Source organism: Bolinopsis microptera, chromosome 2 (assembly GCF_026151205.1).
Source record: "Bolinopsis microptera isolate Bmic1 chromosome 2, MBARI_Bmic_1.0, whole genome shotgun sequence".
Lineage (NCBI taxonomy): Eukaryota > Metazoa > Ctenophora > Tentaculata > Lobata > Bolinopsidae > Bolinopsis > Bolinopsis microptera.
This window is the reverse complement of record NC_087073.1, coordinates 20,151,441-20,176,061: the sequence shown is the minus strand read 5'-3', so window position 1 is coordinate 20,176,061 and position 24,621 is coordinate 20,151,441. Positions and strand designations below refer to the sequence as shown.

Below are 24,621 nucleotides of genomic sequence, written 5' to 3'. Positions count from 1 at the left end.
CGTACCTTCGCAAGTGCTACAGTACTTACCCTCGCAAGTGCTACAGTACTTACCCTCGCAAGTGCTACAGTACTTACCCTCGCAAGTGCTACAGTACTTACCCTCGCAAGTGCTACAGTACTTACCCTCGCAAGTTTCACCAACTTTGACGTATCTGGTGTTACACTCGTCACAGACGGTGCCCTTGTATCCTGGGTTACAACTACAGGTTCCCATATTCTTTACTGCTTTATTTTCTCGCTCTCCCTCTTCCTGAAGTATAAGTTCCCAATCATCAATTAAATACTTCACAACTTCTTAATACATGATGACGAAACTTAAACTTTAAAATACGAAACTTAAACTTTAAAACGAAGATAACAATTTTCAATTTCCAGCACTGTCTGCTATAAATAGAGTATAAATAAATAAAAGTAGAACGAACCCGGCATTTTCCATGTCCACTGCAAGGTTCCTCGACACCTCCTGGACACTCAGCACAATCTGGTCCCCATCTGTTCTCCAGACAGCATCTCTTGAGGTGGTTGACACACAGATCCTCGAAGAGATCCGTCTTATCTTGTCTGTATAAAAGTTACTCTTACTCATACTGTCAACTTAATTATATCTGTCGATAAAGTATAAACAGAGTTAGTAGAGCCCTTGAAACTGATCAGAAACTACGATTTAAATCTTACCGTTCTTTGAACCATTCTTCTAAATATTCTTCCTGATCTTCCAACAAGCTACCACACTGCAAATATAAAGTCATTAATATAAGGTTCAGCAGCGTTATTATGTCAAATTTTAATTGGCGACTTCATTAACTATTTTGAAATGAAAAATCATGCTTGGCAGATGACAGCGTTTATGTCATGCAGTCAGCTTAATTCCTGCCGTGCAAATCAGCAATCTTGGAGAGATCATGGATGAAATTAAATGATGATCAAAGAAATTAGAATGAACAAGTTGAAGGTGAGGACACTAATTACTCTGTTAATTAGGTTGAATGGATTACGATTGGAAAATTCTGTAAAAAATTGCAAAAGCAGTAGTCATATATCGGCAATAAAATTTAAGTTTTGTGGTTAGTTGTGACAAAGTTGTACAATTTGTTAACACGACATGACACCCGATTACGTTGGGTCAAATGCATTGGGAGAGGTTAATTATTGTTCGTGATAATTAAAGTAATTAGTACAATATGGCACTTTTGAACATGTTCTGAACTCTCCCGGAAGTGATTTTCACTAGTTCTTACGTATTTTTCGTGTCTGCAGGTAATTGTTGCTAATCTATACTACAAGTGACATTTAAAACTAGTTCAAACTCGTACAATCTTCTTAAACTCACTTTGTAGTAGCATTTCTTTGCTGTCTTTTCTAATATTTCGACAAGGCGGGTTTCACTGAAAAACAAAACACTGATAACAATCAAACCCCAATCATCTTCTATAATCATTGTATGAATTTGTGTTCATTTACTCTGATTCATCATGTAATAACACTAACTCCCGGTCGTGATTTGTCTGCCATACCGAAATCAGAGGTTTTTGATTTTTTGAGTGGGTGACTCCTTTTGTATTGGGAAAGTGCCAAGAGTAGCGGTCAGCAAAGTAATCTATACAGCTATGAGCTAAATCGGCAATAAGGGAGATTACAAGAACTCATGCCGGGCATAATATCTTTCTACCTTGTAATCTGACTTTCCGCAAGTCACGTCAAGGATTTCAACCAATCGGGTCTCACTGGGGTTTGGAGGGATCTTGTTACTTTAGAGTTTAGCCGTTTAGGGGAACAGTTTGAATTTGGCTGTTGGGATCACTTAAAATTCAAAATCTCCTATGTGTGTTTCTTAATCTGTATTTCAATTGTTATAAGAGTACTATAATGTTCGACGTAAGGAGAAGACGGCGGAGGAAGAGACTGAAGAGTATCATGATGGAGCACCAGTACAAACTGCTGGATTCCAGCACCCCTGACTCCGGAGCCTCTGGCTCGTCAACAGGTCAGTTAGGGGGGGGCGGGGGGGGGGCCGGGGGGGGGGCTATGTTTCAACCACCATGCCATGTATCGAACACAGAATATCGACTCTATATCAAATATTTACTGAAGTAGATTGGTAATTATACTAAATACATCTTTTAAAACTGGCAGCGTTTTAATGTCTACTGTACGAAGTTCGTACTACGAACCTGGTCGCATAAGTTCCCCTTCCCAGACTCTTTTCTTCCCAAGCTGTGTTACCTCCTCCGTAGTTCTGACCTTTCGTCTTGTCAAAATGCTAAAGTAAGACAAGTTTAAACTTGTCTTTAAAATATGTAACGTTGATGAATCATAAGTATTCTTTAAACTACATCAAAAATTTCTCTACTTTGACTACTACTCTGACTCTCAACGATCAAATCAATCATCCATGGTAAAAATACCCCTTCTTACCTCTTGGAAATGTTCGGTCATATCCTTGCACACTTTGCATTTGGACTTGTCAGCAAGAAGTGAGGGTGTTAGGAGGAGGAGAGTTGTTAGTAGGGAGATTAACATCCTGCTTGGTGCAGGCATCACAACCACTATCTTTCACATCATATTCTACACACATGTTCAAGGTTAATCAACATGTGGGTTAAAATGTGCATTGTTGGAATTTTAGAAATATGTTAATATGTACACTGTGTAGTACACGTTATCTCACACAAATTAAAATCTGCAGTTATTGATAAAATGTCACAATGGATAGATAGGCCAGGTAACCAGAACCACAAATTCTTTTGAGTAGCATGTTAACATCAGAGAAGGATCTGTGGAGCTAAGATATAAGTCTGACAGTTAGAACCGTGTTAAAACAAGTCCTGAGTAGAAATCCCGAATCATCGTACAATATACATACAATTTAAGAATTTTACCTGTATAATTATAAACGCCACAAAAATAAAATTGTGAGGTCTGTAAGCATTTCCCAGGGGAGTTGGTGCAAAAGCTTATGCAATCTGATATTTGTTGTCAGGTTTTATGAAAAGGGATGCTCTAATTTTGCTTTTTAAATGACAAATATAATAAACTAATTATAAATCAAAATCGCTTCAGGTTTACAAGATCCACGAACTGCTATCAGACGAGGTGAACTCATTGTTAATTTTTTGTTTTCACACCAGCACCTAGATGTAGAGCAAACTTAACTATGTATCATTTTATAAACTAGAGGTATTAAAAAGTGATAGTAGTAGTAAGATAGTGAGGTAACTTGTTTGATTTCAGCAACAAGTTTTCAAATGGCAGCAAGAGCCATGTTTGCTCTCCAGCACACACAGGGACAGAATAACATGGGAGTTGAGGAAGAAAAACAGAAAAATTTCATGAAATGTGCAACAAGTAATTATATTGATTTTAATTGGTTTCTTCGAAGATCTCATTTTTGGGATTTTTGTTCAGTTCTGAAACCGATTCCATGTTCTAGTTCGGACAGATGAAAGTCAAGCTTCTCCCAGTTAGATGAAAAAACAGCTCCAACAGCTTACAGTGAAAATAGAAAACAATACAGATTAGAATGGCTCTTTGAATTGATTAGATTGATCACCTTTACAAGAATTTCACATCATAGATGTGATAGGACCACTACCCAGGCGCAAAACTCACGACCTCAAGCAAGTTTAGTTCAACAACCATCAGAACCGAGCCAATCTCAGAGCGACTAACTAAACCAGGAATCAAGAAGGGGAAACAGAGGGCTGTGAAGTTTGGAGAAGCGGTTGAAGTTAGAATACACGAGGGTCTGAAGAGGAGCATCAGTAGTGAGTTGTAGAAGTTAACTCACATTTTGAAATTCGATATCCGATTGAATGACTGGTAATTTGATATGAGAGGTAAAACATAGTGTGGAGAACCACTTCGTTGCTACAAAATATTGTATACTGTGATGTATAATGTATATTGTACAATGTATATTGTAGATGCGACTGTGTGATTATCACTATGTACTCATTATCCTAACTGTTAACAGCTCTGATATAATTTATACACACAGGGACAGAAATCGTGCAAGGATTCAGACATTTACCAAAGACATCGAAAGTAGAAATATTCTCAAAAAGAGGTAGACAATTCTGCTGATTATTTGAAGCTATATATTTCCAAGCTTTGAGGTGTCAAGTGCTGCGGGATATTTGTACAGTGTCCTGTATAATATGAACATTTAATGGCGGCATTTACATGATCAGTGTCCATGTAGGTACAATGTACAATGTACATACATTGCATATTGACCTAATCCTACAGCAGGTAATGACTTGCAACCATCTTATGATCTTAAGCTTAGATTTCGCCCACCGTTTCAGTTCCAAGTGTATTTATAGCTTCAGAAGTACGAGAATAAATTTCCCTGATTTTATCCGAAATATGTACTAAATACATATTTTTATAGGTGTTTTTGCAACGAAGACCGCGTGTTTATTTGACGGTGCTCTGAAGAAAGTGACAAGCACTTTCTTAAATAACCTCATACCCAGCGAACTGTCACCAAAGTCTACTAAATTAAAGAGGGGAGGTAAGATTAAATCTAATACAGTTTATTGAGCAAGTTTCAAGGACAAGTTTACTTTATAAGGTAGATATTTGTCTCGTATAAAATATGAGCAAAACTAGAGGTGTCAAAATGGTGGGAAACCCAGACATTACTGAGTAATTACTGATAAATGATTTCTTTTGAAACAGTTAAACAGCTCATGGTCTCACGAAGAACCGCCAAATCTAAAAATGTTGATGATACAGAACGAAGTAACCAGAAAAACCTTGCAGTCAGCATTGAAAGTGGGTTTATGATACACCACCTCCGACCACAAGTTAAAAATTCATACAAAAACTTGCAGAAGGCTTTTACAAATAACTTCTGTTCGAGTACAGAAGTAAAAGGTTAGCGGTTCTAAACACAAACGCAATCAATATCATAAGAGAAGGACAACTTGAGTTACACTACGTGGAGCTACATGCGCTCGCCACAAAGTATACTAATGCTAACAACTCGCTCTCTGCGCTCGCGACCCACGTGACCATATCTTGACCAATGAGAGCCCTCCACGATGCGTACATCGCCTATGAGCTACTGGCCTCTGACAGTTTTTCTATCATACATCTTTTCGTCGTTGAACTTTTCTCTCTCACATAACTTTGACTGGTTATGAAGATCTACCTCTTAGGCATATGTTGCCTCCTTGCCCTGTCAGGTAAATAAAAGCCCAGGCTATGTATTTCAGTCGATTTCCGAACGTTTTGTTTCTTCTAGAACTTTCTACGATCAACGATATGTTGGGCTGCTCGCAACATGAAGTTTGGGCGGCTAATTCAACTTTTTTTTGTGCTACACTTAAAGATGAGATTGTATCTTATTCAGCCTTTGCACCAACTTTTCAAAATGTTTCTAAAAAGGTTCAATCGCCGTATTATACGATCCTTTATAATGGCAGCAGGTGCATCATTATTAGCTGTCAAGTCTTAAGATAGACCAGGGTAACCCCATTACTACGAAAGTTACACCATTGGACTATCTACACCTTCCATGTCCAATAACCTAAATCCATTTCAATTTGGGAGACCACATTTACTACAACTTTACTGCGATTAGTTATATGCTAATGTTGCCCCTGTACCGAAGATTATCTTTTTCCCTCTGACTCATGCTCGCGAAATAGAGCAGCTTTTACTGCAAAGCAATAGCAGTGATGTAATAGTTTTCCCTCCAGTTTGTAACTAATCTACTAATGTTTCTGCAGGGCTGACTAAAGCTGAAGATGAAGCAGTTGATGTCGAAGGAACCGTGGAGGAAGATCTTGGAAAGAGCACAATCGGCTCCAAAACCGATGATGAAACTGTAGAAAGGTAATTGAAAACTAATTTTCATAAACCTTGTACATAACTTTATCAGCAAATGGATTTGCAGCTTCTACCGTCTACGGCCTTTGAATGGTTGTAGAGCATGAAATTATAAGTTTTTAAGATTATTCAAACCTCCTACTTATACTGTCCCATATAATCTGAAAACGTAAGGTTCAAGCTTCAACCTCTAGCTCTTTTCATTCTGCTACGCAAATTTGCATCGTTAAAATGTGCGAACTGTTACGTAAGTATGATGCTACTAATTGGTTTGATGTTAAAACTTCAAGGTTGAGTTTACTAAATGGTTTGGGAGTTAAAGTACAGGCACTCTTTGCATTTTCAGATGGTTATAAAATGACATTTATACAGGCACTCATTTTACTGTTAAGTTACTGTATTTACGTAGCACCCTAACATATTAACTATTTAACTTGAATTTCTCAGGGAGGAAGAAGCTATCAAATTAGATGGTTTGAATGTCTCTCAAATGAAGGCGATGCGTGATTCGGCTGTGAAGCACGAATATCAGGCTGAAGTAAACAGGATGATGAAACTTATCATCAACTCCCTCTACAGAAACAAAGAGGTACATTTTCAATATTTAAATCTTGAAACAATTCACTCAGCCTCTTAATTCTTTCTCGTTAGAAATTAAGGTCTCTTTGATCTTCAGTGTTAAGGTTTAAAAGCAAAAATCAGGCTAGTCAAACCCTACTTTACTGACGGTGTTTTAATCAAACTGAACCTGTTTCAGATCTTCCTGAGAGAGTTGATCTCTAATGCCTCTGACGCCCTGGACAAGATCAGGTTCATGTCCCTGACCGACCCAAATGTCTTGGCCGCAACAGCTGACCTCAAGGTCATGATCAAGCCTGACAGAGAAAACCACGCCCTCCATATCATCGATACTGGTATTGGAATGACACATGCAGATCTCGTCAAAAACCTCGGTAAGATACAAATTACAGATATTGGTTTTTCATCTTGTTTACATTTCTCTTATTCATTTTTAGCCTCCAATATTCATTATAAAACTGTGATCACCTCATCAGACTGCATAGATTAAGTTTTGTATAACCGAATGCACAATATTGTTGACACGTTTAGGTCATGCAGTGATGCAGTGATGCACTGCCTCCAGGTTGCTGTGTATGTGGTCTACTGGTCTGTGTTCTTGCGATTTTATTCATGCTACGTATTATTCTCAAGCATCATATTGGACTGTTTTTGTTTTATTTGATAACAGCAATCCCCGGCATTGCCATGAAACTTTCCCATTCATGCTCTTGTCCTGCAAATACCTGCTACAATGTCCCTTAAGGAACTTAAGTCTTTCCATATTCCGTGAACAGCTGAACTGAACAGTGTTTTCAGCACAAATTGCCACGTAATCTTGAGACATGACCACCACAACACCCCCGGAAACAACACGCACACTCGCTCACCCACATACCATTGTCCTGCAGCACCCTGCATGAAATACTAACAAGTTACACTCAAAGCTCTCTAGATACATAAGAAATATAGTGGGGGCCTAGCACATTAAAGGGTTTCCTAATGTGTAAGCATTGCAACTAACTTGGTGCCAGGGTCAGAAGGAAGTAATGTGAATGTGATAACCGCGCTGAAGTTATTCGTATCATATTAAATCCCTTACATTATGTGTAATATGATGAGTAAGGCTGAGTGTGGGCTTGTGTGGTAAATATCTGAATGTATTAGTGTGATACGAGAATTTGGCGGGAAAGAGGATTAATATTAACCGTAACACACAAATTGCAGTCATAGTCATATTAAAACGACTTTATGTCATCGAACATTTTAAAACATAAGGCAAGTGAGCGCTTGGTGGTTACTCTACATATAGTTTCTGAGTTCTTAAACCATTGATCTTTTCAGGAACCATCGCCAAGTCTGGAACCTCAGAGTTCCTCGCCAAGATGGATGACGGTGAGACCATGAACTCTGACCTGATTGGACAGTTCGGAGTGGGATTCTACTCTTCCTTCCTGGTTGCTGATACTGTTGTTGTCACCACCAAACACAACGATGACGAGCAGCTTATCTGGGAATCTGATGCCAGCAGTTTCACCGTCTCTAAAGACCCCAGGGGAGATACTCTTGGACGAGGAACCCAAATCAGGTGAGCTTACAATTTAAAGGTTTTTATTTACATGACGCCCTAAATTGTGTGTTGAAGATCACCTCGACTTCTGATTTTCTGTTTTTAATGACGCGATCTCACTTCCGCATGAAACAATGTCACCACATTGTCTTCAATTACTCAGTCATACTCATAGTGTTGAGTTGCGTTATAGCATACGTGTCTCCCAATCTTAGAGCTACGTGTCCACTGTCCAATGCTTTCTCTATGAACTTATTATTAAAGCTACGTTACCTTGTGCTGAAAGAACAATAGACCTGCCCTAGTTTTTAATAGTTTCTGCAGGTGGTTAATTACCTAGTTAACATCACGTGTGTAACACGTGGCTCCAGGTGGGCACTGTTTCATAACCCTCCTCCACGTGTTGTTTAATCCACACTCTCTTTCAGTCTGTTCATGAAGGAAGAAGCATACGATTACCTCGAGGAGAACACAATCAAGGATCTGGTTAAGAAGTACTCTCAGTTCATCAACTTCCCCATTCATCTGTGGACCAGTAAAACTGAGCAGGTGAGATTATTACCAGCTACTTCCTCCGAACACGGAGTTTATACAATTATACATAGTACATACACACCCATACACAACAATAGTTTATCATATACTTAAAATACGGGGTATCATGTACTCATAGGGTAGGTTATTATCTTGGACCATGTACACTGTACACTGCACAGAGCACACGGGCGAATGCTCTCGCATATTATATACAATTTATACACTATCAACTATCAAGGATTGTACATAGCCACTAGTGACTAGGGTTACTCACTGAAAGTAATGTACTGTGAGCCAGTTCTATAGTGGCAAATCACCTTACTTATTTGCCCAATGCTCATGTGAATCAGCATCAAAACCAACTATTTCGGATAGTTAACCAATAACCATTGCTTGATGGTTGGATATATATATATTCATGGGCTTGAGTAACCGTGTATACATATTGTTCGACCATTACTGTGTAGAATACACGATATTGTATTTCTACTAGTGTGAGCTCGTTTATTAAACCGTATTAAACCGTAATTCAATGTATTTAGTGATGTGTTTCACAAAATTTTAAACAAACTTTCAATTTAGGTCGAGGAACCAGTTGAGGAAGAAGAGACAGCCGAATCCAAAGAAGGAGAAACCGACGATGACGTCAAGGTCGAGGATGAGGATGATGAGAAGCCTAAAGTAAAGGTAGTAGACAAGACCGTGTACGACTGGGAAGCAATGAACGACAACAAACCCATCTGGCTCAGAGCTCCCAAGGACGTTGAACAGGAGGACTACAATGCATTCTATAAGAGCTTCAGCAAGGACTCTGATGAACCCCTCGCTCATGTTCACTTCTCCGCTGAGGGAGAGGTCACATTCAGATCTATCCTCTACGTCCCCAAGACCGCTGCTCATGATCTCTACCAGGACTACGGTAAGATTTATTACGATTCATTAAGATTTATTAAGAATTAGTAATCTAGTAAGATTTGCCCCTATTTAAAATTATCTGTGAGTTTTTGGATATGGTTTTGCGTGTGAGCAAAAGACTATTATGCAAATGAAGTAATTGTAAACGACAGCATATAAAAAATCGTGATAAACAATACACAACTTCAATGTTGATTGTCAAAATTGTACTTATAGTAACTATTAGTTCCCATTAGTTATTCAGTCACAATAAAAAAATCAATTTAAATCAAATATTTTCTATCTTTAATAAGTTAATAGGTAAATAGTTATTCCCGAACATGACATAAATTCCCACAAACCCTTACAGCCATTACCCTTTAAAATTGTTTATTAGTTCACTTTTTTTTAAAAATTTTTAGTCTACAACACAAAATGTTTTCACATAAAAAAGAATATACGCCCAAGTAAATTCCATAAAAAGTTCAATATTCTAAGGGTTCCATTCCTTTGGGAATTCGCCATCGTTACAATAAGAAATCGTCAGTCCCGGCACTGTATTCAGAGCATTTTCCGCTACACGACAGTCACTGTAGTCTAGTCCACACCCCAAGATGTAGGCAGTAACCGTATCATAGGAGCCGGAAGTGGAGGACAACCTGCCGGTCAACTTGAGGAAGCTACAGCTGACACCACGGTTACAACTGTGCCACTGGGAGGAATCATAGTTGCAGGTATCCTCAGCAGTGTAGTCCACCCCACTGATCGTAGCCTGGGTGATCATGCATCCGGGGCACTTGTCAGGATTGAAGAGGTACGAATCCGTGCACTGAAAGGAGGGCCCATACTCGCTCATGCAGGTGTCAGAGGGGTGGAAGCAGTCTATCTGTTTGATGCTCACACTATAGTAGCTGTAGCCCACCCTGCTTGACATTCCTGCGTTGAAGACCTTGCATACTTTACCGTCCGGACAGGGGCTGTTGTTAGCGGAGCTTATTGCACGTGAGCAGGAGTCTCGCACGTTAGAGTTGGAGCCGTAGCTGCCGTAGCTGGAGTGATCACGACATTTGGGACAGTCTTGCTTTGCAGCAGCCAGGGTTAGAAGGAGGAGAGTTAGCAGAGTAAACATCATTCGAGCGATAAAGTTAGAAATGAACTTGTAAGGTGGAGGGCAGTCTTTGCGTTATCATGATTTTGTGATAATTTGAATAATAAGTTAATGAATATGGTTGCACCTTTCAGCTGAAGTCAGCTTATCTTAGTGTTCCCACGAACCACTCCGCTTATTTCCTGGTTTAATAATTAAGGAGTGCACTGGATGAATTAAAAATTCGGAAAGTAAATACTTTCGACATTTATATTTAAATAATATTTCCATACTAATATTTGTCTATAAATTCTGAACTGAAACAGAAGTGCATAATTTCCATAGTCCATACTAAGTCTCGCTTTAATGACTTAAATGTTTCTTTTTTGGGTATATTTTACATTTCGAAGCGTGTAATAAATGTTAAAATTAATTTAGTTTCTCAGTAAAAGGCACCATACAAATTTAGACATGGGTATGGGTAAAGCGACTGATAAAATCTTTAAATCTAATTAATAACATACGATAAAATATTGATAATGTAAATGGCAACATTTAAGTCATTAAAATCACCCGATATTGAAAAGGATTTTAATATACTGATCTACGGTTTTAAACTGGGTTTATGAACATTTGCGTACAGCTAGTTGCACAATGCACATGGTTCATTGAAGCTGTCAAAGAAGGTATTTTGATTTGTATCCCCTTTTATACGTAACTTCGTAAACTTTTAAAAGAATAAGAATAAGTTCGCTTAACGGCGACATTGCAGGAAAAGCCACTGACAACATAAAAATGTACGTCAAGAGAGTTTTCATCACCGACGATTTCGAAGAAATGATGCCCAAATACCTTTCTTTCATCAAGGTTAGTTGCCGTTGTCCAATATTCATACTCTATACATGATAAATGTGTTCAATTCAATAGCAGTTAATTACACTCGTAGCCGAGTTGTTTAAATACAATATTTTCATTTCCTTGTCTTTAGTACTCTGCTACTCAATATGACGATTGGTTTCAATTCGGCTGGTTCAATTCGGTCCCATTTAGAAATAACTTAATCTAACGTATTTTTCAGGGAGTTGTAGACAGTGACGATCTGCCCCTGAACGTGTCAAGAGAAACCCTCCAACAGAACAAACTCCTCCGAGTAATCAAGAAGAAGCTGGTTCGAAAAGCCCTGGACATGCTCAAGAAGATGACCGATGAGGACTACGAGAAGTTCTACAAAGAGTTCGGAACCAACGTGAAACTGGGAGTCATGGAGGATCACAGCAACCGAAACAGACTGGCCAAGCTCCTCAGATGGCAGTCAAGTAACAGCGATGAAGGTCTCACTTCCCTGACCGCCTACATGGAGAGGATGAAGGAGAAACAGGAACACATCTACTTCATGACTGGAACAAGCCGATCTGAGTGCGACAAATCTCCCTTCGTTGAGAAACTCCTCAAGAGAGGATATGAAGTTCTCTACCTGGTCGATCCTATTGATGAATACACAGTCCAGAACCTGCCCGAATTCGAGGGAAAGAAGTTCCAGAACGCTGCTAAAGAAAACCTCAACCTCCAGGATTCTGAAAAAGCCAAAGAAACCATGGAAGTTTTGGGACGTGAATTCGATACCCTTCTTAACGGACTTAAGGAGAAGATCTTGAACTCTGGAATTGAGAAAGCTGTCCTCTCCACCCGTCTGGTCGGATCTCCCTGTGCTCTGGTTGCCAGCCAATACGGCCACTCTGGTAACATGGAACGTATCATGAAGTCTCAGGCTTACGCCAAGGCAGGAGGAGCTGACGCAAACGTTCAGAAGAAAATCCTTGAACTTAACCCCTTCCATCCCCTGGTCAAAGAGCTGAACAACCTCTACAAAGCTGACCCCGAGTCTGAGACTGCCGCTGACCTAGCTAACTCCCTCTACGACACTGCTCTTCTGAGATCAGGATACTCACTCCGTGACACCACCGCCTTCAGCGACCGAATGGAGAAACTCCTTAAACGCAGTTTCAACGTAGATGCTGACGCCAAGGTTGAAATTCCTCCAGAGATCGACGAGGAAGAAGAACCTAAGGCTGAAGAGGAGAGTGCCGAAGAGTCTTCCGAAGAAGAAGTTGCCGCCGACGAAGGTGCTGAGGAAGAAGCCGCACCCGCGGAAGAAGCTGCGGATGAAGCAGTGGAAGAAGCTGCAGAGGAGGCCCCTAAGGATGAGTTATAAACACCCTCATCAAGATGACTTCATATGATGTCATTTCCAATCAAGGACTCTCGAATTCCCCATTTCTATCAGAAGTATATTATGAAATTCAATCTTATGGGACTCTTTCTTTAACTTTAAGTAAATTATTGTTTAATTTTAAGTAGGAAAGCCGCCTCTTAGCCAAAATATGATGCTATTTTATGCTAGCGAAAATGTTGTAGAAAGAAGGTTAGAATTTATTTTTTGAATGTTTTAACTAGAAGCATCTTTTGCCACTTTTAATCTGAAGGATCAACTCGCTGGCTGAGAAGAAGTAGAATTTGCTTTTAGGGAGACTGACTTCAAGGGACTCAACAACTTGGCAATCTCAGATTTATAATCTACTTACGAACTTGGGGCACTTGCAATTTTTACATTGTTTATATTTGATGTTAGCTTTGGTATTCAATTGTGTATTCAACTTATTGAAAGTTTGTGACGAAATATAACTCTATTTTATTGGTATTTGTTGATATTAAATCAAGTGTCGTGCATCGTGACACTGCAATTATAGACAGCAATATTTTGCGCAGAATCTCTATTTTCAACAAAAGAAATTGTTAAGTCCTGTTTTACAAATGCATTTGTTCGGTCAAATCGCTGATGGAATTGAAAGATAAATAACTTCAGTTAAAAGGCAGCTTGCCATACAATTTTACTTCAATTTTCAAATTGAGATCACGCTAATCAGATAAACTAATGTGTAATGGACGTGTTTTGGGCAATTGTGAACTGGGTAATCAGTAATTGACAATGGAATCGCACACATATTTAAATATTATATTAAACTCGCTCGATTCTCTCAGCTCACGGATATGCAACTCATCATGCAAGAAGTGGAGATAATAGAGCGCCATGCACGCCGAGTAATACAATTATATACCTATAGTTTTGATACATGTTACGTATCCCAAATATCCTTCGGCGGCGCGCGCGAAAAGTGCCATGCAACGTATGTCAACTATAGTTATACTTGTTGCCTCAAAGTCAAAGTTTGTATGTTTATAAATATAATCTATCGCAAGACGCGCGTCGAGCTATAGTTGGACTTTGAGTTGGACGGTCAATATTTAAATTTGGAACAAATATTTTAGGGGCCATCTACTTAATAGGTCTAGGAGTAGGACGTCCGCCAAAATCGCAGATTTTCAGACCCTCCCCCTGTCCGGCCGGTGTGTCCGAATTTTCAAAACCACCCCTCCCCCGGACGTCCGGATTTCCACTTCCAGCTACTTTTAAGACTAAGAGTACAAATAAAACCAATTTACGAGTATCACCGTTACCTGGGGACCCCAGGCTATTATGTTAATTAACATATAGAGATTAGGCGGAATGACAGGCTGAGCGCGGCCCAGTAAGTATCACCGGTGTGCGGTTGACGGATGTTACTCGTCTAAATTTCTTCGAAGTAGCGCGCGCCGACGGCAAGTGCCAGATCATTAACAATGGTCAAAGAACAGTGCAATTAGTTTATAATCGCACTGATTTTATAACAAAATAGTCGGTGCAATTATAAACTGTAATTGCACTGATTATAACATCAGAAACGTGGAGTTATACTTATACGCAAATCTAACTGCATATATATCATGCGATTATGCGCCAGTTATTACAGTTCACAGTTACACTCGGCTGCGCCTCGTGAAATAACTGCAATAATCGAACTCGGCTTCGCCTCGTGCGATTATTGTATCAACAATCAATTTGCACTTGGCTGCGCCTCGTGCAATTATAATTAATAGTGTAATCGCATTATACGCAGTTAGATTAGTAGTATAGCGTATATAACCTCAAAAGTGTGAATATTGAATAATAGTATTTTTCAATTCAAGAACTTTTTGTCATGAATTTGATTACAATAACAAACAATGCAACATGCAACATATTTCCTTTTGTCTCATCTAACTCTTGAACAACTTAGTTGATCTTGACCATTGTTAATGGTCTGGCCTTGTAGGTTTACAATCTACCAGGACGCGCGCCGAGTTGGAGTCCAACTCGGTCGTGGTCCACTTTGTCATACGTTGTATGACCCGCCGCGCACGAAGTGCGCGGCTCCCCCTGTATCGTCCACTATAGTGAAGCGACAGTGGGGGTCACCACGTGATACAAGGTCCACTTGGACTTGTCGACGGTCCTGGAACAATAATAATTGGAACAAATATTTTACGAGTATATTAACCCGTTAAGTCTGGCCCGGCGCGCGCTACTTCGTAGTACTAGTAGTAGTACTTGCCATCGGGCCATAACATTTCGAGAAGAAAGCGGCGCGCGCTACTTCGAAGAAATTTAGACGAGTAACATCCGCGTAAAAGTTCAAAGTTGATCCCATAAAACCCAAGAGGTGCTCACAAATGGCCATGTTTTCCCAGCAGCAAGGCCTGAAACCCAAAAATGGACGATAGGCCAAATTTGCATAAATTATGCAGTTTTGCATGTGAAAGTCGTTGATTTCCTAGTTTAAATTTAATGGTCCCCTGTGTTTTTTGGTAAATGTACTATACTGCTTACCTGGGGACCCCAGGCTATTAATTAAGTTAAAAAATATTACCTTTTTTGGGATAACTCCAATATTTCTTCGCCAATCTTCACACTTCAACGTCAACAGGCAACGTTACACTTACGCCACTGCCCTAGCCCTAAGCCTAATCCTAACCATAATCGGAACCCCGAATTATGCGGATTGCGGTGGCGAGATTGGCACTGCAGTGGCAGTGCCCGCGAGTGTTATATATGTAGAGTGAATTATTATTATCCGCGTCCGTGATCTGGCTGCCGGCGGTGCCAGTATGCAGTACTACAAATTACATTATAAATATTAAATATTATTATACATATTATACATATTATAATAAGTTATTTCACGAGGCGCAGCCGAGTGTAACTGTGAACTGTAATAACTGGCGCATAATTGCATGATATATATGCAGTTAGATTTGCGTATAAGTATAACTCCACGTTTCTGATGTTATAATCAGTGCAATTACAAATTAGTTTATAATCGCACCGACTATTTTGTTATAAAATCAGTGCGATTATAAACTAATTGCAAGCCTAGCTGTTCTTTGACCATTGTTAATGATCTGGCACTTGCCGTCGGCGCGCGCTACTTCGAAGAAATTTAGACGAGTAACATCCGTCAACCGCACACCGGTGATACTTACTGGGCCGCGCTCAGCCTGTCATTCCGCCTAATCTCTATATGTTAATTAACATAATAGCCTGGGGTCCCCAGGTAACGGTGATACTCGTAAATTGGTTTTATTTGTACTCTTAGTCTTAAAAGTAGCTGGAAGTGGAAATCCGGACGTCCGGGGGAGGGGTGGTTTTGAAAATTCGGAGGGTCTGAAAATCTGCATATTACAAATTGTCCTCTTCCAGCACCAATGCTTAACATTTGCACCAGCTCCTTGTCGAAGTTGTTCTCTAGGATGAACTTCCTGGAGATACTAGCCATATCATCATATTCAGTGGTGTTAGCTACCAGCCTGGCGAATGTTCTCGCATATCCCTCATCAGTAAGGGGAGCAGCAGTTTCTTTCCCAGTCATTGCTGGAATTGTCAGTTGGCTTGTTAGATGGTGAATAAGGAAGGTGAACAGTGAAGCAAGTTCAAAGTACCATTAAATGTAAAGCTTATTGGGAACCGACCGCGGTCTGGGGTTTTGGCTGCCGGACCGGAAAATGGCCGGATATCAATATATTTTCAGGCTGCCGGATCTTGCCGGACATTTTTTTAGTACTGCATACTGGCACCGCCGGCAGCCGGATCACGGACGCGGATAATAATAATTCACTCTACATATATAACACTACTACAAATTACATTATAAATATTAAATATTATTATACATATTATACATATTATTACATATTATTAATATTACATACACATATTTTCTCTGCAGTCTCATGTTACTTATAATTATATGTGTAAGGGCATTTTCTTTGTTCTCTGTTCTCTGTTCTCTGTTCTATCTCGAACATTCTCCCTGGCCTAACGAAACCAGTTGTACTTTTTTTGATGTTTTTGATCATGCGATGTTATGTCACGAAAAACCTCATTATCGATCAATTTACTGATAGATTTTTTTCTTGTCGTTAGATTTTATAATTTTTACAAAAAAGTGATTTATCATCATCCCTAAAATTTGCAAGTTTTCACCTCCATTTTGATTTGTGAGTTAGAATTGTATTCCGGCCAGATATCCGGCTTTTGATATCCGGGTCCGGTTCAGGATCGGATCATGTTAAATTGCTCAATTAAATAAATGGTTGCCTTTATAATTAGTACCACTTTTTTAAATGGTAGAGGTTTTAAAAAAAATTATTTAAAAAAATGTCCGGCAAGATCCGGCAGCCTGAAAATATATTGATATCCGGCCATTTTCCGGTCCGGCAGCCAAAACCCCAGACCGCGGTCGGTTCCCAATAAGCTTTACATTTAATGGTACTTTGAACTTGCTTCACTGTTCACCTTCCTTATTCACTATCTAACAAGCCAACTGACAATTCCAGCAATGACTGGGAAAGAAACTGCTGCTCCCCTTACTGATGAGGGATATGCGAGAACATTCGCCAGGCTGGTAGCTAACACCACTGAATATGATGATATGGCTAGTATCTCCAGGAAGTTCATCCTAGAGAACAACTTCGACAAGGAGCCGGTGCAAATGTTAAGCATTGGTGCTGGAAGAGGACAATTTGAGACAAGGTTGGTTCGGGAACAGGGGTTAAAGTTGGAATATATCTACGCTATCGAGCCGAATACCGTCCATGTTCCGCTGTTGGAGACTGAACTGAAAAGTCTTGGTGCCCAGTACGACATCGACACGTCACTCTTTAACAAAGAGTTTGAGTTCGATGAGAAATATGGGAGTCCTCTATTCGACTTCATACTGCTGTCACACTGCTTGTACGGATTTGAGGACCCATTTGGGGCAGTTTCTCACGCGATCAAGTTTCTGAAACCTCGCGGTAAAATTCTCATATTCAACGTAGGAGAGTCTGCCTGTTCGGAGGTGTACGCCTACATGATAAACCGAAGTGATCCAAACATCTTCAGCAATAGTCTAACCCACGCAAATCACGCACTCACGGCACCAAAAATAGCGTCTTTCATCCGAGTTAAGCACCCAGAATTGATAGTGTCTGTCCTGGATTATATCACTTATATAGGCATAGACGAGTTTGTTCGAGATGAGGATGGGTCGGGAAACGATGAGGTCGTCTCCTCTTCTTCTTACAAGCTGAGTACCAGGATTTAAGCGAGGAGGCTAGAAAATATGTTAAAGAGATTGTGATAAAAAACTGTGATCTCGTTGATGATAAATATATTCTAAAACACGCTTGTGCAGGAATTGTTGTTTCGCTGTCCCGTGAGGAATAAGAAGCAAAGCCAAAACTTATCCGTTTATAGTTATATAAACGCTCAGCCTGTCATTCCGCCGAATCTCTATTCGGCGGAAAAGTTTATGAACATTATACTTATAGCCTGGGGTCCCCAGGTAATATTTTTCTTGGAAGTTTCCGCTTTCTTCGCCAGTTGTATGTTTTCTTATTTCACCGAGAAATTTTCAAATGTAAATGGCAAAGATGGTGATGATCAAAGATCATCAAGTTGGTTGATCACTATCAGTGTATTGGGTTTCTAGAATATTCTACATTTGATTTTAGCGTAAAACATACTATTACTACTGCCACTGGTATTTGGTTATCCGTATTTATTAAACTTAAAGTCCGAGTAGCCGTTGTGTTGTGGTTTATCAGAGCGACTCTTTACCTACAAGGCAACTGTTTTTACTTATAGAGAGAAACCTCAAGCTGCCAAAGAGTTCCTGATCTCCAAGTCTAACTGTCTAAGAGAGAGGTGGGCTTCCGTCAAAGAAAGAGTACAAGAAATAAGAATCAGTGCGGACAGTGATATCGAGAAGGAAAGAAACAGTGATACTGACGACTCAGTCAGAGAGATTGACGATGATGCAGCGACTTGGAACCAACTTAACTGACCAACTTAACTGACCAACTCCTACGCAGTATACTTCAGACGGGCCCGGATCTCCGAACAACGTGGTAACGAACGAGATTACCAGATATTTGAAGGCCAGGACAAGCTGAAGCCCCTGAGGCGTAATCCCCTGGAGTTCTGGCGGAAAAATCACACTCTGTACCCCATCTGAACCAGCTTGTCTGGATCTATCTGTGTCCACCTCCTTTCTAAGTCGCAAGTGAAAGAGCTTTCAAGGTGGCGAAAACATTGTAGGGGATAGCAGACTGAGCCTCCGGCCGGAAAACTTAGAAATCAAATTGATTATCAAATAGAACTGAAGAGTCATAAACTACGAAATATATCAGCTCAAGTTCCCACCTGATGGTTATTGGTTATATTACCTTGCCATGCCACGAACAATCTGAACAAAGACGACTCTGACGACGAGAGTATGGTTACGGAGTCTAATGAAGAGGCAGTTAGATTTACTGATTTACATCAGATGACGAGGACATTGAGGAGGGTAGCATACGTTAATTTACTAACTCTGACACTACAACCTTGGTATCCTTTACTGATTTCAAGTGCACAGCTCACCACAACAAACCAGCATTTAACTCTGACACTAAAACCTGGTATCCGCTACTGATTATATTTATAAGCACATTAGCACAAGAACAATTTTGCTTTAAACTTCGGTTTTTCAAAAAAATCGTTCATTTGTGCAAATGAAAATTAAGCCGGGATCCCGGTCGAACCTTGGTGATGATCATCCCGGATTTTTTTTATTGGTATGTATAATTTTCACATTTAGGTGCAAGTAAATTACATTTTTAAAATTATAGTCAATTAGTGTCATCAATCGTTTTCCATCCACTGTCTTTTTATCCTCTACTTTCTCCGATCAGAGGCATCTTATAATACTAATAAGTATTATATAACGTGAGAAAAGTGGTCACACTCCGTCCTCACATAACATGTGGCAAAATGTGTTAGTAAGACATCAGATTGACTTTAAGAAGCCAAGAACTCAAACTATTCTCGATACAGTATCTTTATATACTTATAGTAACACTAACATTGTCAGTATTTTCAAATATAAAAATTCAAAGAACTGTAAAAAACAAGATCTTGCCAATTTGCAATTGGTTGATTTTAAAAGCTGTCAATCTCACTGTTTAAGTCGAGACGGAGAATGTCAAAAAGTTATTTAAAGCTGTTTGTAATTATTGTCTTTAGGTTTTATTCAAATTTCAAATTTATTTCGGAAGAATTTGACATTTCCGACGAAATCTGAATTTATCAATTATTTAAAAATGCCCGGCAAACTTCAGAATTTGGCCACCAAATTAAAAAAACGGCCTAAATAAAAATTCCACTACAAAACTTAAGGTCATGAGTCATCAATCATCATGCAATTCTATGTTGATTCTGAAAATTTCATTAAAATATATTGAGACCCTTCCTATTGAGTTCTATGGAACGATTTTGTTCATTTTTTGCGATTATTTGAACACAGAATTATAGATAGATATTTTATAGGTAGATATTGAGCTGATAATCATAGAGAATGTTTAGTTTAGGCTTACCTTTTATATAAAGTTGGGATAATTTGGTAATCTAGCTAGGCACACCTGGGGCACAAAATTGAATTTCCTGGGCCACAGTTGCAAGTTGGGGCACACTTGGGGTAAAAAGTTACTTTGAGTTTGGGCACACTTGGGGCAAATAAAGTTGGTTTCATTCAAAAATATTAATATTTCGCTAATTTATGGGCCAATATCGATCAAATTTGGTGCGTATGCACTATGCATATAGTTTTTGGCTCATAACTCAGTAATTTGTTGTCTAATCTTGATGAAAATCCATACACGATGTATAAATCTGGATTTCGATCGAAGTTTGATGCGACGATGGCCCGTTAAACTTAAATTAACTTCAAACTTGTATGCAGCCGTCTGTCCCTCCCACTGTTGCCAAAAGTCTAAAATATTTTAAACAAATCGGTAATTTTCTCGTGGTAATCGGAGATTTCTAAGGAAGGTATAGTCGCAGTTACAATCATGACGGCATGACCGTTAAAATGTGGCAGTTTTTTGGCCGTATCCCACCATATTTTTAACTGTCAATATTTTAACAGACATAATTTAACCCGCCATCTTACTATATATAAAGCGAGACGATATATATGGATCCGTACCATTTTACTGACACCAGACGGCATCAACTTTAACGCGACTTTTCGCAAAAACCGTAAAAGATATACAACTGAAACTTTTTTGACTGGGCCAAATGCTTTAATGGCCTCCAAATCAGCATGAAAAAAAATAGGCCAAGAAATAGGAGTTTTAGAGCCCAAAATTTTGACCCCCAAGTGATGTCAAAAACGCGAATTAAATAGGTAATAATTATTTTAGTCTCTTGAGTCTTGACACCATTTTAGAGTTATACGGGTTCCTGCTAGTGATATTATCGAGTAAGGTAAACAAATATGATATAATTATAAGTATAACGGCTAATAATAGTCCGTGGACAAATTACATTTTCAAATAATAACATTATTACCAAAAATCAATTCATCTGTAGCGATCGACTAATAATTTAGAAAATTCAAATATGAGCTACAACAGTAACAACATCAACCACCAACAGGAACAAATCCTAAAGTCTAGAGCAATCCAATACTCAAAACGTACCGAAGTTTGATGCGATGATGGCCCGTTAAACTAACTTCAAACTTGTATGCAGCTGTCTGTCCCGTCTTACATAAAAAATCGTAGGTAAACGGGTCAATGTTTAACTGAATCGAAAGCTGTTATATTAGTATATTGTACTTAAGTTTCTCATTTCTGTTGTAACTTGTAAGTACCAGGAACATTGTTGACTGTACAGATGGTACGACCATAGTATCAATGGTAGTCTATTTTGAGCACAGTTGCAGGGAAATCCTTAATATTTATTCTGAATTCTCTGAATCTGATTACATTAACAGTAATAAGAGTAGTTTTCTCTTCAGCTCGTTAGCTTTGAAATCCATCTCCTAAGATCTTTCGTCGCTTTGATAAAGTAACTCTGAAATTGTGTTACAGTAAAAGAAATGGGTCGAACAATGATATTGATAGAGCACGATAGGGCATGATTTGCAAACGAGCCTTTATGATCGTGCAGATTAGAGTTTGATTTAGTAAGATCTAAAAAATTAATCCACCCATTCTTTAGCTCAAGAAAAATTAGAGAGCAATTTGACACGATTTTAAAAACAAAATCTTTCTGAATTTGAGATGAATTTGTGAATAATTATAACGTGTTACAGAGCGGGACTTACCGGGTGGAGCCGCGTCTGTGTAACAATGTCTGCAAGTAGCTCCAAGCACTCCTGGTACCCCAGCAGCCTGTTTACTGATTCGAGCAGACACGCTCCAGCTATCACGCTCGGCGGGTGTAACACTGACTCGTATTCTGGGAGGAGATATGTGTTTATAATGTGGCGGTTTATTTCAGCGACATTCTTAATAATTATGCTATTATTCATAGTAGTTGACCTTGATTCATAAGCGATGGTGGTTGAAAGATTGAGGTAAAACAACTTGATTCAGTTTGAATTTTAATCCTTTTTTAGTATGATAACTTAGACAATCCTTAAATGGAAATTATAAAATCGATAATAGCCAATTTTGCCTTCTAACAGCCCTTTTTGGGGCGCAATTACCCTCTAACAGCCGGCTAACAGCCCTTTTATTTACATTAATTCTAGCCGGCCAGCATTGTGCCTATATGTCATGTGGTCCTCATAAACCAACTGCAAATATGTTATTTACCTGAATAGAAAACTGGGAGTAGATTATGAGAATGGTAGATGACGTCGCAGACCACCTCCCGAGAGAAGGTATCTAGCAAGGACCGGGTGAAGGAAGGGTAATAGTCTGTGGGGAGGATGAGGCTGTCTTGTGATATCTTAACTGTGTTCAGGAACTGATCTTCTAGTTTCTGAGAGAGATCTTAACTATTTGGACTGGCATTAAGAAGGTAATTGGGGGGTTATGAGGGTAATTGAGTAAAAGACGCAAGGCATAAACTGTCTCATCTAGATACCGGAGCGTGAACAGCATATAATGCAGATTCTATCACTAACGATCAGGGACAGTGCAAGCTAGCCAGACGATATTCCTGAATATTCAGCAGTCCATCACGTTTTATTCATTCAAGTTGAACACAAGACCGCAGTGGTAAGTTCGTACCTTGAGTCTGTTGATGCGGTAATAGTTCTCCATGGCACTGATTCCCAGAGGACAGTTTGGTTCCAGGACTCTGCTGGCGCACAACAGCGCCGAAAGAGCTGTATCCTGCACTTCGTCAGGAGATATAGGCTGGACTGATAGGTATCTGTCAAACATACAGCAGGCGGCTGTGTAAACTTCAGCTCCTCGAGGTGTGGGTCCCGTACTGTCAATCAGCTGAAGTTTTGAGTTCGCTTAGACAAAATTAGAATAGTAAGCTGGTAAATTGTTTGTCATCTTTAATTTATTGCAGTGGTACAAATTAGAGGATCGACCTCTGCGTTCAAAATAAAAAGAAGTTAGTCGAGTAAAAAAGTTATCAACCGACCTCAAACAACCAATCTAGAGCGATCATCCTCATCGTCTCAGTAATTCTTCCTCTCTGAATTACAGCCAGATAGTTTGGGTCTGCTAGACAGCTCCTTTCTGTTTTAACCAGCTCTTGAACGAGCATTTTATTCCGGGGGCACCTCACTTCTCGCTTTTTTCCTTTGTAGTTATGCATAATGTTTCTAGTAGTGATATTGGTCAGTGAAATCCGTGCGTCAATAAATACTGCAATACGATTTTCTATGAGATTATAGATCAACAATAATTAAATTTCGACAATCTTACTATATGTAAAGCGAGACGTTATATCTCAGCAAGACTTCCATCTCGTAAAGCGATCAGGTGGCAGTTCCACTTCCGGTTGATAGTTAATGAGTGCTTATCTTTTGCTTTCTGTCAATCGCAAAGAAATTAGATAGACATTTCTTACGTAAGAACTTTAAATATTTAACAGTTCTGAATGACATAAGATTAAAGTATCTAGGCGTTGATCTTTGATCTTTCACTTTCGTGTTGTTTCAAAGAAATCGGATAACGATCAACATTTCTTAACGGTTATTCGAAGCAAGCTGTTACATTATTTGACAGTTCGCAGCAGGGCCCAGGGGTACACCCCTGGTTCGCAGGAAGTATATTATTGGTTTAAAGCAAGTAATTTGATGACTGTGATTGGTGGTCATACAATTCAGATAAATGCTATAACCGACCCTTAAGCTGCTTCAGATCAGAGTTCGGCAGAACCACACATGAAGTTTTAGTTACAACGTTCTTACTTCTTATTTGAAAACCTGTCGGCTGTCGAACGAAAAGCAAATGCTATGATGTACAATCGGCACTTAAAGCAAGTACTCATGTGATTAACCCATTAGGGACGATAGGGTCGTTTACGACCCACCTTAAAGTCATGATATATCTGGATTTATTATCAACATTTTTGGTAGTTCTTGGTTCTTACAATACTACCTATACTGCAAGCAATACAAGCAGATCGAGCAAGCTTTAATTTTAAAGCAATAAGCTGGTTTTATTTTGACATTATAATAGCCATATCTCAATCTGACAAATTCAAGTATTAAACTCTTAGCTGTTTATGAATTGCACGATAAGAGAGCTTATAAGCCAAGTTACAAATCATGGTTCAAAATATATCACTTTATATGGAGTATAAATCGGTTATCTTCGTTGGTGGTTGCTTCGATGCGTTCAATTTCTAAAACGTTTACTGACAGTAGTAGTAAAAATTTATTCATTAGTACTCGGAGAGCGATGAGTATTTGTCAACGAAATTTTACTAATAGTAATACTTC

The 24,621-nt window shown here is 39.1% G+C and overlaps 3 protein-coding genes across 5 annotated transcripts in view; 1 reads left to right on the top strand and 2 right to left on the bottom strand.

Moving 5' to 3' along the window:
- LOC134811897 (protein disulfide isomerase Creld2-like) overlaps positions 1–24,621 on the bottom strand; it is a 66,008-nt gene that overhangs the window by 1,866 nt on the left and 39,521 nt on the right. For 2 of the 3 annotated variants that reach the window (XM_063819035.1, XM_063819037.1), the window contains exons 2-7: positions 2,418–2,569; positions 2,174–2,262; positions 1,333–1,387; positions 678–733; positions 425–563; positions 126–252 (exon numbers count right to left, since the gene is read on the bottom strand). In XM_063819035.1, coding sequence (XP_063675105.1) covers positions 126–252; positions 425–563; positions 678–733; positions 1,333–1,387; positions 2,174–2,262; positions 2,418–2,540 — 589 coding nt within the window. In that variant the 5' untranslated portion in view covers positions 2,541–2,569. Of the gene's footprint in view, positions 1–125; positions 253–424; positions 564–677; positions 734–1,332; positions 1,388–1,671; positions 1,727–2,173; positions 2,263–2,417; positions 2,570–24,621 lie in introns of all 3 variants that reach the window. The other variant, XM_063819038.1, reaches the window with a different exon arrangement.
- On the top strand, positions 4,921–13,163 carry LOC134811893 (endoplasmin-like). Its single transcript, XM_063819029.1, has 9 exons — positions 4,921–5,194; positions 5,741–5,846; positions 6,288–6,429; positions 6,598–6,793; positions 7,743–7,986; positions 8,397–8,517; positions 9,088–9,424; positions 11,259–11,353; positions 11,565–13,163. The coding sequence occupies exons 1-9, from the start codon at positions 5,149–5,151 to the stop codon at positions 12,696–12,698; spliced, it is 2,421 nt and encodes an 806-aa protein (XP_063675099.1). The 5' UTR covers positions 4,921–5,148; the 3' UTR covers positions 12,699–13,163.
- On the bottom strand, positions 21,204–24,560 carry LOC134811693 (G2/mitotic-specific cyclin-B2-like). Its single transcript, XM_063818718.1, has 5 exons — positions 23,313–24,560; positions 22,946–23,161; positions 22,526–22,694; positions 22,033–22,166; positions 21,204–21,779 (listed from the first exon to the last, which is right to left on the bottom strand). Exons 1-5 carry the CDS (start codon positions 23,487–23,489, stop codon positions 21,720–21,722), a joined length of 756 nt encoding a protein of 251 aa, XP_063674788.1. The 5' UTR covers positions 23,490–24,560; the 3' UTR covers positions 21,204–21,719.

Bases quoted from the DNA above. Each gene is read 5' to 3' on its own strand.
- LOC134811893 (XM_063819029.1), top strand. From the start codon at position 5,149: ATGAAGATCTACCTCTTAGGCATATGTTGCCTCCTTGCCCTGTCAG. The intron at 5,195-5,740 runs GTAAATAAAAGC...ATGTTTCTGCAG, and splicing joins TTGCCTCCTTGCCCTGTCAG to GGCTGACTAAAGCTGAAGAT. The intron at 6,430-6,597 runs GTACATTTTCAA...AACCTGTTTCAG, and splicing joins CCCTCTACAGAAACAAAGAG to ATCTTCCTGAGAGAGTTGAT.
- LOC134811693 (XM_063818718.1), bottom strand. From the start codon at position 23,489: ATGCATAACTACAAAGGAAAAAAGCGAGAAGTGAGGTGCCCCCGGAAT. The intron at 22,167-22,525 runs GTAAATAACATA...ATCTCCTCCCAG, and splicing joins ACTCCCAGTTTTCTATTCAG to AATACGAGTCAGTGTTACAC. The intron at 21,780-22,032 runs GTAAGTCCCGCT...ACACAATTTCAG, and splicing joins CACAGACGCGGCTCCACCCG to AGTTACTTTATCAAAGCGAC.